Raw genomic sequence first — 16,178 nt, 5'->3', positions numbered from 1 at the left:
GTGATGCCTCCTTTGTCTTAGGAATCCAGATACACCGAGATCGTTCTAGGGGTATTTTAGGATTGTCACAAAGGACCTATATTGATAAAGTCCTCCAAAGGTATGGCATGCAAAATAGCAAACCAGGTGATACCCCTGTCGCTAAAGGAGACAAATTCAGTCTTAATCAATGCCCTAAAAATAGTTTAGAAAGTCAAGAAATGCAGAAGATTCCTTACGCTTCGGCTGTGGGGAGTCTAATGTATGCTCAGGTATGTACACGTCCGGATATTGCGTACATTGTTGGCATGTTAGGCAGATATCTAAGTAACCCTGGAATGGATCATTGGAGAGCAGCCAAGAGGGTTATGAGATATTTACAGAGAACAAAAGAGTACATGCTTACATATAGGAGATTGGATCAGTTAGAGTTCATTGGGTATTCCGACTCCGACTTTGCTGGATGCCAAGACAGCAGAAGATCCACATCAGGCTATATTTATCTGTTGGCTGGTGGAGCAATTTCATGGAGGTCTGCCAAACAGACACTCGTAACTTCATCCACCATGGAAGCAGAGTTTGTAGCATGTTATGAGGCATCCAATCAAGGAATATGGCTACGAAATTTTGTCACTGGGCTGCGTGTTCTGGATGGTATTGAAAGACCACTGAAGATATTTTGTGACAATAAATCAGCAGTTTTATATTCCAATAACAACAGGAGTTCTACAAAATCAAAATACATTGATATCAAGTTCCTAGTTGTAAAAGAAAAAGTACAGAGTGGACAGATATCCATAGAGCATATTGGAACAAACTCCATGATAGCGGATCCGCTTACAAAGGGATTACCACCAAGGTCTTTCATGAGCACACTGCTCATATGGGTGTTGTCTCATTTGAGGATATCCAAATTTAGTGGGAGTTTATATTATTCATTGTATATTGCTCTATGTTATGTTTAGACTTTATCTATAAATTTGGATTGTGTTCTGCAGAAATAAAGTATTCATTTTATTGCACTCTGTTAAATTATGCTAAAGATTTGATCTCAATAAAGTTAAGTAGGACCAGTTGGAAATAGGCATGAACAGATCACATTGCATGTAATTTCCATGCTATGCACTCATGATTGATCTATGTCATTTAGCTATATAGATATATGTGACCATTGATTGGTCTAGTAACGATTGATGTAACAAAGACCACCTTGATCCTATGTCAGTATAGTTAATGGACGAGATTGTTCGGATATACCCTAAGGACATGATAACAAATTTTGAGCTCATAAGGTTAAGCACATTTATTTGATTACATATGCATGTGGCCCAGTGGGAGATTGTTAGATTAATTTTTTGTAATTAATCTATAATTTGGGCCACACATGTAAATAATTAAAATGTGTGTGCTATCATTTAATTAAGCCTAAATATAGTGATCTAATTAATAATTGATTAATTGGCTTAAGGGTATAATTGTCATGAGATTATTGTGTAGATACCATTAGATAATTATTATTTCTATGAGGGGCAGAAATATAATTGTGATAAAATTAAAACTGCCCTAGCAGTTTATAAATAGGGTTATGGTCCCCATTCTACCACTACGCATTCCAATTTCCGAAAATCCTCTCAGAGAGAAATTGACACAGAATCTAGTGGCCAGAATTGGAAGACCATCTCAAGGGTTTTCTTCCTATAAAGTTTTCTCCTTCAATGGATTCAGGTATGTTTCCGCTATTATTTTTCTACTCATTTTTAATCAGGAGTTTCCAGTATATATGAAATTAGGGTATTCATCTTGGTTGAGTTATAACAAGAAATATTCCAGTATATATGAAATTAGGGTATTCACCTTGGTTGAGTTATAACAAGAAATATTCCAGTATATATGAAATTAGGGTATTCACCTTGGTTGGATTTTTTTACACCTAACTCCTATAAATAGAAGCCTAAATAAATGAAAATTATACTTTTAGATTTCTTTCATAACTCTACTTTTTACTTCCTTTTCTTTCTTTTTTATTCTAATATTCCACACTTTTCTAAATTTTTATTGAATATATATTTTTTCGCACACAAAATTAGTCTCTTAAAAGGATAAACTTACATTTTAGGTTTTTTAACTTTTTAAAATTCTTAAATAAATAAAATTAAATTTTCATTTGAAATTTGATATCAAACACTATCATAGAAAATAATAAGACAATTTTTAAATTCAAACTATAAATTATCAAATGTATTATTATACTTATTAATTAAAATTATCAAGTATATTATTTGTAGGATAATATTTTTATTTTTATTTTATCAATTATATATTTATACTTATATTTAATTTCTACTCATTAATTATTTATTATATATTATCATTTCATATATAATAAATGTAAATAAATGAGTAAAATCAACAAAACTGAAAAGATGAAAGAGTTAAAAAGGTGTAAAAAAAAAAATGACAAAGATGGGGAAAATGTGATGCAAGGAAGGAAAAAAAAGAAGATAAAACCTAAGTATCAATGATGACTTAGTAAATCAATGATTTAAAATATAAGTAATTTAAAATTTTTATTTAATTATTATTTAGTCTTATTGGCTTGAAACACGTTTGACAATAAAAAAATGTTCTTAAAAACAAAAAAAAAAAAAAAAATTGATGTTTTCATGTAATATTTTTTTCGTTGTTTTCAATTCTATGACTATTTAAAAAAATAGTTATTTAAATATAAAAATTAATTAAAAATAAAATAACATAATATATGTAAAAATTATTTTTAAAATATATTTCAAAAAATAAAATAAAGTTAAAAATATTTTAAATTCCAAATAAACATTAACAGTTTTCGAAAACAATTGTAAAAATTTATTTTCGAAACTTTCTTCCGAAAAATGTTATCAAACAAGGGTGTAATTTATCGGATTCTTGATAAGAGTACGGTAATTTAAAAAAATAATTCTTAAATTACCATAGTAGGAAAAATAATTCCAAATCTACGGTAGTTTTTGTCAGGTATGAAAGAGGGATATATATATATATATTTTAAATCGTCTCTTCAAAAGACGATTTATGACTTTTTTAAAAAAAAAAAAAAATCGTCTTTTCAAATTACTAAAAATGATAAATCGTCTATTGAAGAGATGATTTCCACAAAAAAAATTAAAAAATTTAACAAATATTATAATACAATTAATTATCTATATATTATAAAAATATATATTATAAATCCAATTTGGAATTAAAAAATTAATTATACTCATACAATTATTATAAATATATATTATAAAATTAATTAATTATATTTGCTAAATTTAATATAAGATAAATAATATTTATCTATTATTTTTTTCTTTCACTTTTCAATTAAAAAAACTATTATCAATTTATATGAAAAAATGAGTTTAAAAAAACAAATTTTTTATTAATTTATTAAATAATTATTTACAAAATAAATAATTTTGTTTTTTTTTTAAATTTTTAATTAATTTTATTATATCAATTTTGAGATTAAAAATATTAATCTTTAAGTTAAAATTTCATTATAAGAGAATTTAACTTACGACAAGGCCTCCACTACACGCTTCATTTTCTCAATTCCAACAATGCACTAGACTCATAGTCCGTAGGAGAATCTTACCTATTACACTCCATCACTTCACACACTATTACATTACAATTGCACTCAACCAATTTGAAGACCGTTGCATTTCCCTAATTCCAATAATGCACTACACTCATAGCCCATAGGAGAATCTTACCTATTGCAGTCTATCATTTCACACATTATTACACTACAATTGCACTCAACCAATTTGAAGACGTGTTGTCATTTCTTTTTCTGAAATGCTGAAATATTCCACCAATTTAATACTCCACCAATTTGACCGTTTCATGTCATTTCTTCTTAAACATTCAAACGTTCACCTCCTATCCTACACACTACATTCATCCTACCTTTCCTCAACTTCTTTTACAATATAAATCAGCTTCAAATTTCTTCATTCTCATTTTCCCTTTCTTCCCCATTTGAAACTCAAATTTTCACTTTCCATCACTTTTATATATATCCTTCATTTCTCTTTGGGAAACTTCTTAGCATATCTCCTCTCTTTTCTTGGACTCTCACATTGCTTATAAGGTAATATTTTTGCTTTATTTTTATTTCAAGTTATTTTGTAATGTATGGTTTTATTATTATATGAGTTTTAAATTTATTTGGATTATGTAATATTTGTTTGAATAATATTTTTTGGAAATTATTATTTTAAATAGATTAAATCATTCAAAAAAAAATAAAAGTTATATTATTTTATTCCTAGGTAATATTTTTGCATTTGTTTCATATTTATTGTGTAATGCATGATAGATATTTGTTATTATATGTATTTTTATTTATTTATTGGATTTATAGTAATTTTTTTAGAATATTATTTGTTGTAAAATATCATTGTATAAAGATAAATGAATTAAATCATTCAAAAAAATAAAAATGATATTAGTTTATTTAATTAATATGAAATAATAGGATTATTGTTTCTGCTTATCAATCAAATAATACGTTTTACAAAATATTAAAATTAAAAATTAAAAATAAAATAAAATATTATTAAAATGAGAATGAAAACGAATAATAATAGAATAATTATGTATCTATATATTTTGTATAATATATGATTTAAAGAATATTAAAATCTAAAAATTAGAAATACAACATTATCCGAAATTATAAATTTATCCTATATATTTTTTAAAATTAATATTAGTCTTAAATCCTTGAAAAAATTGTTGTAAAACAATGAGATGTAAAAATAAAAATATAAATAAAAGTAGAAATAAAACTAAAATGTTATTTGATTTATTTAAATGGATATTTTAATGTATATACTATAACAATAAAAATAGTAGTTGTGTATTCTTATTTTTGAAAAATATGACTTTTAAAAAATAGATTTAGTACTGGACAATGCACCATAATATTAGTAAAATAGATTTGCAAAATACATATTGTAAATCAATCATTATCATAAAGTTTAATGATGATGATACTTCTTTGTTGGTCTTTTGAATAAGTTCGATAATAGACAGTTACACCACAGTGTTGTGTTATACTAGTGGTGAAATTATTGATTGTGAATTTGGGGTATGTTATAATCGTCCTCCTGAGAAAAGTGTTTCAATCAATAGTATGATAATATTTGATGAGTTAGATACAAAATTGAGTCATGCTCTGAATATTAATCGTACTTACAACAAGTTAAATATAATGTTTCGATATCCAGTTCCATTTCCAAATGGAAGGGGTACCATTAATTATGTGTCTTTGCCTATTTGAGATGATGGTAATGTGAGCATAATGTTTACTATTGTCGCACAATCTCCTTCTCCAAATACTATTGAAATGTATTGTCAAACTTCTTCAATTAATCATCACCCCATGCCAAGTAGCTTTACTACCCCAATGCATATTGAAAGTCTAGGTCCAAGTCAACAAATGGTAAAAGAGAACACATCTTCCCCTATGTATATGCAAAGTTATGATAATGATATGGAACCTATAGTTAAGGTAGATTTGGCGGGGGTTACTGATTCAATTGTAATGACAATTGAAAATTATGTTGATATTTTACCTGGAAATGATGATGACAATGTGGAGTTATTTGATGAAGATGATGGTAATAAGAATATTATGGACATGGAAGATAATGAAAATACAGAAAATGATGCATCATTGCTAGGTGGTGGTGAACATGATATCCATTCCCTAATATTTAGAGAATTGAATTGAGATGTAATTAACTCCATGACTAACAAGGATTTAACAACATGCATTGGCTTATGGAATGAATAAGATGAATTGTTTAAGGGTTTGAGGTTTGAGAGTAAGGTAAACTTACAATATGCTGCTAAACATTATTCCATATGTAGGAATCAACATTTGATTGTTATTGAATCTGAGCCAGATATGTGGGCTATAAAGTGCAAAAAGTGGTTTAAGGGTTGTAATTGGAGGCTTCGTGCATGTCGTCGTAAATCTCATGGTTTTTTTGAGATAACAAAGTACACAGGTCCTCACACTTGTGTTTATCCTAAACTATCATAAGACCACTCACAATTAGACTCCACATTCATTGCACGAGAAGTTCAAAAATTAGTCCAAAGTGATCACACAATTTCAATTGTTGCATTACATCAAATAATGAAAGATAAATTTGGTTATAATGTTCATTACAAGAGGATTTGAGAAGCAAAGAGGAAAACAATCATAAGGATACTTGGTGATTGGGATGAATCTTACCAAGCTTTACCTAGGTGGATGAATATTGTTAAACTTACTAACCCTGAGACTAAGATTGTTTGGAAGACATCAGTACTAGTAGGTTGCAATGAAAATGTACGTTTTATGCGTGTGTTCTAGGCTTTTGGGGCATGTGTTGAAGGATTTAAGTATTGTAGACTAGTAATACAAATAGATGATACTTTTTTATATGGAAATACATAGGAAAACTTTTGATTGCAACATCAATCGATGCTAATGGTCATATCTTCCCTCTTTCATTTGCAATAATTGAAGATGAATCATCGGATCGTTGGTCTTGGTTTCTTTATACATTAAGGAGTCAAGTCATGCAAAGAGAAGACATATGTCTCATTTCTGATTGTCATGCAGGAATACAAGCCGCTATTAGGGATCCTAGTGTTGGATGGAACCTGCCTTAGGCACACCATCGATATTGTCTAAGGCATGTGGCAAGCAATTCCAATGATAAATATAGAAATAAGATGTTAAAAGACTTAGTGTATAAAGTTGGGTCTCAACATCAACCACGAAAGTATGAGTCATGTATGACTGAGTTAAAATGATTAGATGAGAAATGCTTAGAATATTTTAACAGGTTGGACACGAAGAAATGGACTTTGGCACATGATGGAGGACATCAGTATGGATGGATGACTATAAATATTGTTGAATGCATCAATGGAGTGCTTAAAGGGGCTAGAATGTTGCCTATTACTGCTCTTGTTCGATTAACTTTCTATCATTGTGTTTCATATTTCTAGACTCATCGAACAGAGATACAAACTTTAATTGCAAATGGAGATTTTTATACTTCCTATGCCATTAACAAAATAACAAAATGTGAATCAAGGGCTAGTGGACACTATCAATATCTTTCACCGTTGAAATGAGATATTTGAAGTGACAACTACTCCCCATGGGTTTTATATGGATAAATGAAACAATATACAAATTGTGAAGTTGAAAGAAAGAACATGTACTTGTAATAAATGACAATCATTTGGTATCCCATGTTAACATATGCTAGCTATATGTGCACGTGCAATGATTGATAGTTGTTAATTTGTTGACAAACATTATAGGATGGATGTATATGGTTGTTTTTATACACCACAATTCAATCCAACTCCACATCAAGCCTATTGGCCAAAACCTAATTTTCCAATTATTCATCCTAATCCAACTCTAGTATGTGATAAAGGAAGACCAAGATCTTCAAGGATTAGGAATGAAATGGATTAGAGAGAACCAAGTATCAAAGTCCAATGTGGGCTTTGTAAACAGGAAGGTCACAATCATCGAAAATATCCTAACAGAGAGGAGTGTTCTATCATAACCGCTCAATAATATTGTAAGTTCAAGTTGAAAATTTTACTATTTAAATAAAAGTTTGTTTTTAACATTAAAGATGAACATTGAGTTATTTCCATATAAGATCATTGGAATGTCTTGTAATAAACTAATGAAATTATTTAAATGATGTAGGGAATACATTCTCATAGATCCTGGACCTATAAATCGTTATGTTCTGTATAACCAAGAAGTACATCAATCTTCGATTATATGGAAAGAAAATGATCTTGGAGAGCTCCATTGTCGACATCGTGAAGCCAGTTTATATCGTAATAGTGTTTTAGATGCACGCATCATTCCATATTTGCAACAATCTGGATTCTACAGTGTTGCCTGATTAGGTTTCATTTCATTGGATTGACACCTCATTACAACATTTATAGAGAGATGGCACCCTAAGACCCACACTTTCCATGTACCTCAGGGAAAGTGTACCATCACACTTTAGGATGTTAGCATTATTTTAGGCTTACCGATTGATGGTGTTGCAATTAGCGGTAACACATGCTTGGATTGGAAAGAAGTGTGTGCTACATTGTTAGGAGTGGTGCCTGAAGAAAGAGATATATTTGGACAAATACTTCGTTTGACTTGGTTGACAGAGCATTTTTCTTCATTATCACTTGATGCTGATGTGGAATTTGTGCAATGCTATGCTAAGGCATTCATCTTATAGTTGATTGGAGGTTTTCTTTTTGCGGATAGATCGAACAATAGGGTACATTTAATGTTTTTACCACTACTTGAGGATTTTGGAGTTACTGGTACTTATAATTAGGGTAGTGTTTGCCTAGCTTGGCTATATCAAGAGATGTGTTGAGCATTCCATATTGATGCACATGATGTATTGGGTCATCTCATTTTTTTTACAGTTATGGATATGAGATGGATTTCCCTTTATAGCACCTATGCACTTACATTCGGCCCTACATGATGGAGTATTACCACAACCACCTTTAGGCATGCAGTATGTATTCAACCTTAGTTATAGCATATGTAAACACATATATACATAAATAAACAATTATACAAACTTTTAATATATATTCTTTTTGTAGTTGGAGAGATGAGTTTTGTACTACTTCGACGCCTATGCATGTGTTACCCCAATATAAGTATCAACTTGATCGACTTATGCCAAAGCAGGTGAGAAATTCATTATTTTGAATAATTTTTTTAAAACAATTTGTAATCAAAATATTATTAAATAATGTGAGTCATATTTCAAATTTAATTGCAGATTATATGGGAGCCATATACTGATGATGTCATCTTTGGACTCCCAGATTACTGTATTATTGCCTCTGACTTGTGGTTGACTATTTCACCCCTTATTTGTTTCCACATAGTGGAATGGCATAAACTTGATCGTGTTTTGAGGTAGTTTGGGCTACTACATGGAAACAAATCAGGTTCAATCCTGAGTAGTGCAATACAGAGTTAGGATTACATAAATATGATTTGAGGGGTCGACATGATTTGGATTGGGTGAGTATTCATCACCACTATATTTCAAAGGTGGGAGGCTAGGTACGATCATCTTGCTAGAGCTAAGGCAACATCTACTTCTTACGAGTATAACCACCCATATATGGCGTGGTATCGTTCTATCACTTGTTTTTTTCTTACTCCACATGAATCTTCATGGGAAATAGTGGTAATTACAATGTCTTTTTATTTATTATTATATTTTATTCTAATTAGAAAAACATATAACTTTTTATCCTTAATTCTAACAGAATCATAGTTTGCAATAGATACATCTATGGACTGGTCCAAATATTTCGAATATAGGTCATCGTGATGAAATTCATCAATTATGTGCAACTACTTTAGAGGCTATACATAAGGCTGATAGGTTGCTTATTTCTCCTAATGTCGTTGTTACAGAGAAACAATCATCGGATGAGGAGGTAGTGATGAGAGATGGTAGGGTACGGACTAGGGGTGGTGGGGTATGGACCAGAGGTGGTGGGGTATGAACTAGAGGTGGAGGTGTACGAACATGTGGAGGCCATATTTCTGATGATCCACACTTCCTTATCAATGATGCATCACTAGATTTTCCATCATCATCGCCTCTACAGCATACTGTCTTCACTTTTTCTACACCACTTCACCAATCACTACCTCATTCATTAGTTCCATCCATTGATGAGGAGGTGATACATGAAGATGTTGGGACATCATTCATCTAGGAGTTATTGCCTTCTTATATTGATGGGCCTTATTTTCATATACCTATGTCGTCTAGTATCGAGGTGTCATTTATTCCACATATAGCACCACTCATTGCTTTGTCACCACAATCATTAGGACATCCATTTAGAGATGATGTGGCGACACAAATGCAATACTTCCCTACACCACTTGTTGAACAACAGGGAGATGATCAAGTTCAAGATCAATGACGTGAACGAGGAAGAGGCTGAGGCCAAGGACGAAGACGAGGACGAGAACGAGGAAATGGAGCAACATTAGATGGTCCCTCAAATCAATCCAAGTTGGAAAGATGTCACCAATGCCCACAACAAATAAGGAAGCCTCCTTCATGTGGCACACATTGATGACTTTTATATATTTTATCGAACATAAATTGATGATACATGTTGTTCTTTTGTTGCTTGTTGGTTTATTTGTATTGATGATGCATGCTAACTTTTATTGGTTGTTAGTTTATTAGTGACGTATGTTAATTTATCGTATACTAATATTGAAGTTGTCATCTAGTAATGTTGAATTTTAATATTTTAGCTTTGTTGGTATTCATCTTTATTATTTTGTTAGTTGTTAGGATGTTTGTTGGTTTATTAATTTATATATATGGACAAAGTATTAGTTTTTTTATTCATAATAGTAGTTGATTTTTGATCATTTAGTATTGAATACATTTTATTGTTTAGAGATTGAACATATTAATACAAGTTATCGGTTGATATATATTTTTTCATTGTTGATGGTTCATATGAATAAGGTTATTGATTTTTTTCATTCATGATAATAATTGAATTTCTATCATGGTTGATATTTTATTAATTATTGGGTTGTTTGTTGGTTTTTTAGCATTTACATAAATAATGTTATTGGTTTTTTATAATCATGATATTTTATTTTAATTTATTTTTTATTTTATTTTATTCCTTTTATAGTAAAATTTGAAATTAAGGATTAATATTTTTAATTTTAGAATTTATATAATAAAATTAATTAAAAATTAAAAAATAAGATTATTTATTTTATAAATAATTATTTAACAAATTAATAACAATTTTTTTTTATAAAATCATTTTTCACATAAACAAAAAAATAGATAAATGTTATTTATTTTATAAATAAAAAACAATATCAAACTAAATTAATTTTATTAGTTGTAATTAATTGAATTAATTTCAAGAAAAAATTGAAGATTAAGAATAATTAAAATTATTTAACTTATTTTTTTTATTTTTTATTCATTTTACAGTGAAATTTTAACTTAAAGATTAATATTTTTAATTTTAAAATTTATGTAATAAAATTAATTTAAAAATTAAACAAAACAAAATTATTTATTTTGTAAATAATTATTTAATAAATTAATAACAAATTTGTTTTTTAAACTCATTTTTCACATAAAATTGATAGTAGTTTTTATTATTATTATTTTAATTCCAAAGTGAAAGAAAAAAATAATAGATAAATATTATTTATCTTATATTAAATTTAGTATACTATTTATAAATTAAATTAATTAATTTATAATATATATTTTTAATAATTGTATTATTATATAAGTATAAGAAAAAGGGATATAGACCCCAAAATTTGTCTCAATTTTATTTTTACATTAATTTTGAGCCCAATTTTGTCAATAAATTTTAAATCCCGATTACATGTTTTTTTTTTTGGCGTATTCACCCTTTAATTCTTAGTTTTTATTATTTTGTAAATTATTTGATTTTTATTTTTATTTTTATTTTTTATTATTATGTGATATTATATTATATTATATTTTTATCTTTTTTATTTTATTTTATTTATTTATTTTTTATTTTCTCTCTCCTCTTTTCTTTCTCTTCCTCCACCTACCCCCCATACCTCCCATGTCTAAAGGCTCCCCATCTCCACTCTTCATCATTTTTTTCTCCCCCATTCCAAAGGCAATGTGGATAGCGACCCTCGTAACTTTTCCATTTTTTTTTCTTTTTTCCCTACAACACTCTCCACTGGATGACCCCCCATTCCTTTTCTTCTGAATGTTCTCTTCTCTGATGTTGCATTTTTCTTTTTGGATTTTTGGGTTCCCATTTTTTTTTGCGGTGATCGGCTTCCCATCTGGAGTTTTTCTCTTCATCTTGCATCACTCCACTCACAACCCAACTCTCTCACACGGCAATGGCCAGATGCCTCATCCCCCCATTCTCTCCATTTTCGCTTCTCTTCCCCTCATTTTCTCCATAAGGTCGACCCGGATCCCCACCCATATTTTTTCTTTCCAATTTTTTTATGGGTAATTTTCTCTTTGAAGACCTACTACCATTTTCTCGAGTTCTCTCACTCCTCTCTTATTTTCCTTTCATTTTTCTCTCCACGATTTTTTTTTTATTTTATTATTCTTTTTGGATTTTTTTCCTTCCATTTTCTCTTTCTCATATTTTTCCTTACTATCTCCATCCGCCACCGTCACCGCCATGGCCGGTCAGCCACTACCGGCTAGCCACCCCCACCATTGCCGGCTAGTAATCCAGTCATTCATAGTTTTTTTAAAAAAATGGGTAAATTTTCTTTTTGCTTTATTTTATTTTTTATTTTTGGTTTGTATAGAAATTTATTTGGATTTGGGCTTATTACTTATTGATTGTTTGTTTGGGCTTATTGGATTGGGCTTGATATATTATTTCATTTGACCATGTGTATTATTAATGTGGGCTTGTTAATTGGTTATTTGTTTGGGCTTATTGGATTGTGCTTGATATATTATTTCCTTTGCCTATATATATTATTAATGTGGGCTTGTTAATTGGTTATTTGTTTGGGTTTATTAGATTGGGCTTGAGATATTATTTCTTTTGGCTATGTATATTACTAATGTGGGCTTGTTAATTGATATGAATTTTGGGCCCACAATGTGGGTGAGATTTGTTGGATAACTTGAATATTTGATATGAGCTTGGCCAATTCGAACTATTTAATTTGGACATGGGACAATTGTGGTGTATATTAAATTAGGCTTGAATTATGGAATATTAAATTTAGGCCTAATGAGATTTATCTTAATTTATCATGTTTTTGGTTTGATTAATTAAGCTTATATTTTGGCTATTTTGGAAATTTTAAATTAGGGTCTATGATATGTGGGATATTTTTATTGGGTTATATTTGTTAATTTGGGCCCATTTTTAATTGGTGAAATTTATTGGACTAATTTGAAGTTTGAATTTAGGCTTGGACAATTATTGTAGACTCTACATATTTTTGGATATTTACGTTTGTGCTATTTTTGTTTTTGCATGGGCCTATTATGCAATTCTATTGGTTGAGTACGAATTTATGACACGTGGTGCATGAAATTTCATGGAAGAAAGTGATATTGAAAAAGTTGTATGAAGACATTAAACTTATTGTAAGTTTATTTGGGTACATATTTTATTTCTTATTTTTATTAGTTCTGTAAATATTTGTTTATATATATTTATTGAGTGTGTACAAATTGAATATCGAACAAACAAAAAATTTTGTTTAAATAAGATGAATAATTCAATAAATATGTTTTAATAAAATAATAATTTTAAAATATTCTTCTTAATAAAAGAAAGTTTTTTTTATTAATAAAAATTCAGAAAAATGATTTTAGAAAAATCCAAAAAAAAATTTGTTTTAATAGAATTTGAAATTTTTGTTTTAATAAAATTGTCCAAAATTTTATTTGTTTAATAAAAATTATCCAAAAATTGTTTTTGTAAATAAACTTGCCCCAAAAATTGTTTTTGTAAATAAAGTTGCCCCAAAAATTGATTTTTAATAAAGTTGTCCAAAAAAATGTTTCTTTTTAAATTAATTATTTTTTCTTTAATTAAAATAGGATTAAAAGTATTTTTTAGAAATAGAGGATTTAAATCTTTTTTTTTATTTTTAATTAAAATTTCTTTTGCAAATAAAGTTATGTCTTTTTAAATAATTTGTATAAATCACTTTTTTTAAATGAAAATGAATCAAAATACTTTTGTAAATAAAATTGTAAAAAATCATTATTTTCTAGTAAAAGCAAGTAAAAATAATTTTTGTGCCCAAATTGAAATTTTGTAATAACTTCTTTTGATACAATAAGTGTAAATAAATTTTTTGAAAATTGAATATAAATGAAATTGAGAAAATAAACTGACTCATTTTTTGTAAATAAATATATTGAAATCATTAATTCAAAATCATTTTTAATAAAATCCTTTGAAGTTTCCTGAAAACTATTTTTTTTAATATCTTTTTTTAGTTCAATAAATCATTTTGCATGATTCTCTTATTATTTATTTTGTATATTTTTGTAAGTAGATTTCATCATTATTTTTGTGTATATTGATTTTCACTATGACTTGTACATATTCATTTGCTTGATTATTTTTCTTGGTATCCATAATTAATTAATTAATTGTCACAATTCCTTTAATTTGTTTAGTATATACCATATGTATACGGGCTTAGAGGGGTGCTATGGCTCACCACTGTACATTCCCAATAGGTAGCCTGACCCCCGGACCTAGACTTGGTTTTTCGTAGACCTATTTTTTTTCCTTCAGGAGTCACATTTAGGGTTTTTATTTCTTATTTTGTTTTTCCCTTAAAAAATAAAACAAAAATAAGTGACGACTCCAAGTATTTTTCTAAAAATCAAAATTTCACCAAACAAATAAAAAACGAGTTGTGCCATCAAGTGGGAACGCATTGAGAAAAATGCGGGATCTACAAAATGGCAACTTCGTTGGGAAAAAACTATAGGGTCGAACTTGAACTCAAGTTGAGGCAAATGTGGCGTTTGATTGGTTGATCAGTGGATACCCCTCTCTGCATGTCTTTGTATGATTGGGTGTTGATTACACGTTGAAAACTTTGATATGTTTATCTATGATGCATGTTTGGTTATTATTGTTCATTGGAGATGTTGACATGTTGATTACATCGATTGATTCTCTTACCTACTTTATCATAGTGACTCTTCTTGTTGTATGATTATCTTGCTTTCCTGGACATGTATATTCTCATTTTTGTATATCTCATTCATCTTGACATGATTGATTCTATTTGTTGTATATTATCTTGTTTATCTCAACATATTGTTTATTCTTGTTATATACATATCTTGCTTATCATATTCTTGCCTAGCTTGTGTGTAGATATGAGTGATATACCTGTTATTTACATGATTGCTTGGTGCATGACTGCTATTCTTCTATGTGATGCATGTATTGCTGATTGGAGTTCGATCTTTGAAGACCTGTATAGCCCAGAGCTAGGTTTCATGGATATTTGTGTGATCAGTGTGTTTCTTTTTTCTACTTTAGCTTCATAGGATTTTCGAATGAACCCACACCACTCATTGTGCACTTTAGTCAACTACTGATTGTTGAGAGTTGCGAGAGCTTTCACTATAGGAAACCCCCTGGGATGTCGAGGTAATGCATGTGTGGAGGTGATGACCACCTTGCATGGAAGTGCCCCATCTCTTCGGAGGTGTGTAGAGGGTTGTGTAGCGCCAGAGGGTACGATCACTTCTACTAGGGATCCTTTAAAGTCCACCTCTATTCTTTTTAGGGCCTCATTGACCTTGTAGGTTGAGCCTTAGATAATTCAATCAGGATTTCCTCTCTTACATGTGGGTGCATCTGAGGGCCTTCAGAGCCTCTTTAGTTACAGTTCGAATCCAATACTCTATCTTTTGTTGTCCAGTAGAGAGTGCTCAGAGATCAGTGCGAGCTTGAGTTTCAGTTGGACCACTCTTCTGCATTGTGTTGACTTGTTTCTTCTAATTTAGTTTAACATATCTTCTGTGCTTTTCTCGCATCGTGCCTTATCTCGTTTCCCCATGCTTTATAGGATTTGCTATTCGTTTTAGTTTGAGTTTGCCACATTGAGTAAGAGTTGATGATAGATTGTTTTGCATCATTGATCAGATAGGCATGAATCAGCAGATTGTCACAATTGACCAGTTCACAATTACCATGGCTTTTATTCAGGAGGCCTTAGCCAGTCTTAGACAGGAGATAGACAGTCAGTAGAGTAGACAACCCGTAATTCAGGATGAGACGCCTTATGATTCATTGCCACCTCCACCACCACCACTTGGTCTGACAGTGCCACAGGCCCCACCCTATCTATTACATGGTCATTTTAAGGTTTCCCTACCTACAGTAGTACAGACCATAATCCTTGAGGAAACTCACGCATGCATGGATCGTATTGTGTAGCATATTAGGTAATTGAAGGTATCTGACAATTCAGTAGCTTGGGATGATCTTGAGGGTCATTAGAGGATTAATCAGAGATCCTAGAGGAAAGTTCAGATCCAATTGGAGCAAACCTT

General features: G+C 29.8%; 1 protein-coding gene across 1 annotated transcript; it reads left to right on the top strand.

Annotated features, from left to right (window-relative positions):
• The first annotated feature begins 200 nt into the window (after positions 1 to 200).
• On the top strand, positions 201 to 898 carry LOC117904048 (secreted RxLR effector protein 161-like). Its single transcript, XM_034816576.1, has 2 exons — positions 201 to 633; positions 762 to 898. Exons 1-2 carry the CDS (start codon positions 201 to 203, stop codon positions 896 to 898), a joined length of 570 nt encoding a protein of 189 aa, XP_034672467.1.
• Positions 899 to 16,178: the final 15,280 nt, after the last annotated feature.

Source organism: Vitis riparia, chromosome 17 (genome assembly GCF_004353265.1).
Source record: "Vitis riparia cultivar Riparia Gloire de Montpellier isolate 1030 chromosome 17, EGFV_Vit.rip_1.0, whole genome shotgun sequence".
NCBI classification, from domain to species: domain Eukaryota; kingdom Viridiplantae; phylum Streptophyta; class Magnoliopsida; order Vitales; family Vitaceae; genus Vitis; species Vitis riparia.
Note: the sequence above shows the minus strand (reverse complement) of the source record. Positions and strands in the feature narration are given on the sequence as shown.

What these genes read in the sequence shown, in the direction of transcription:
- LOC117904048 (XM_034816576.1), top strand. Translation starts at nt 201, where the DNA reads ATGCAGAAGATTCCTTACGCTTCGGCTGTGGGGAGTCTAATGTATGCT. An exon ending in TGGGCTGCGTGTTCTGGATG is followed by an intron (nt 634 to 761) that starts GTATTGAAAGAC and finishes GAAAAAGTACAG; the next exon opens with AGTGGACAGATATCCATAGA.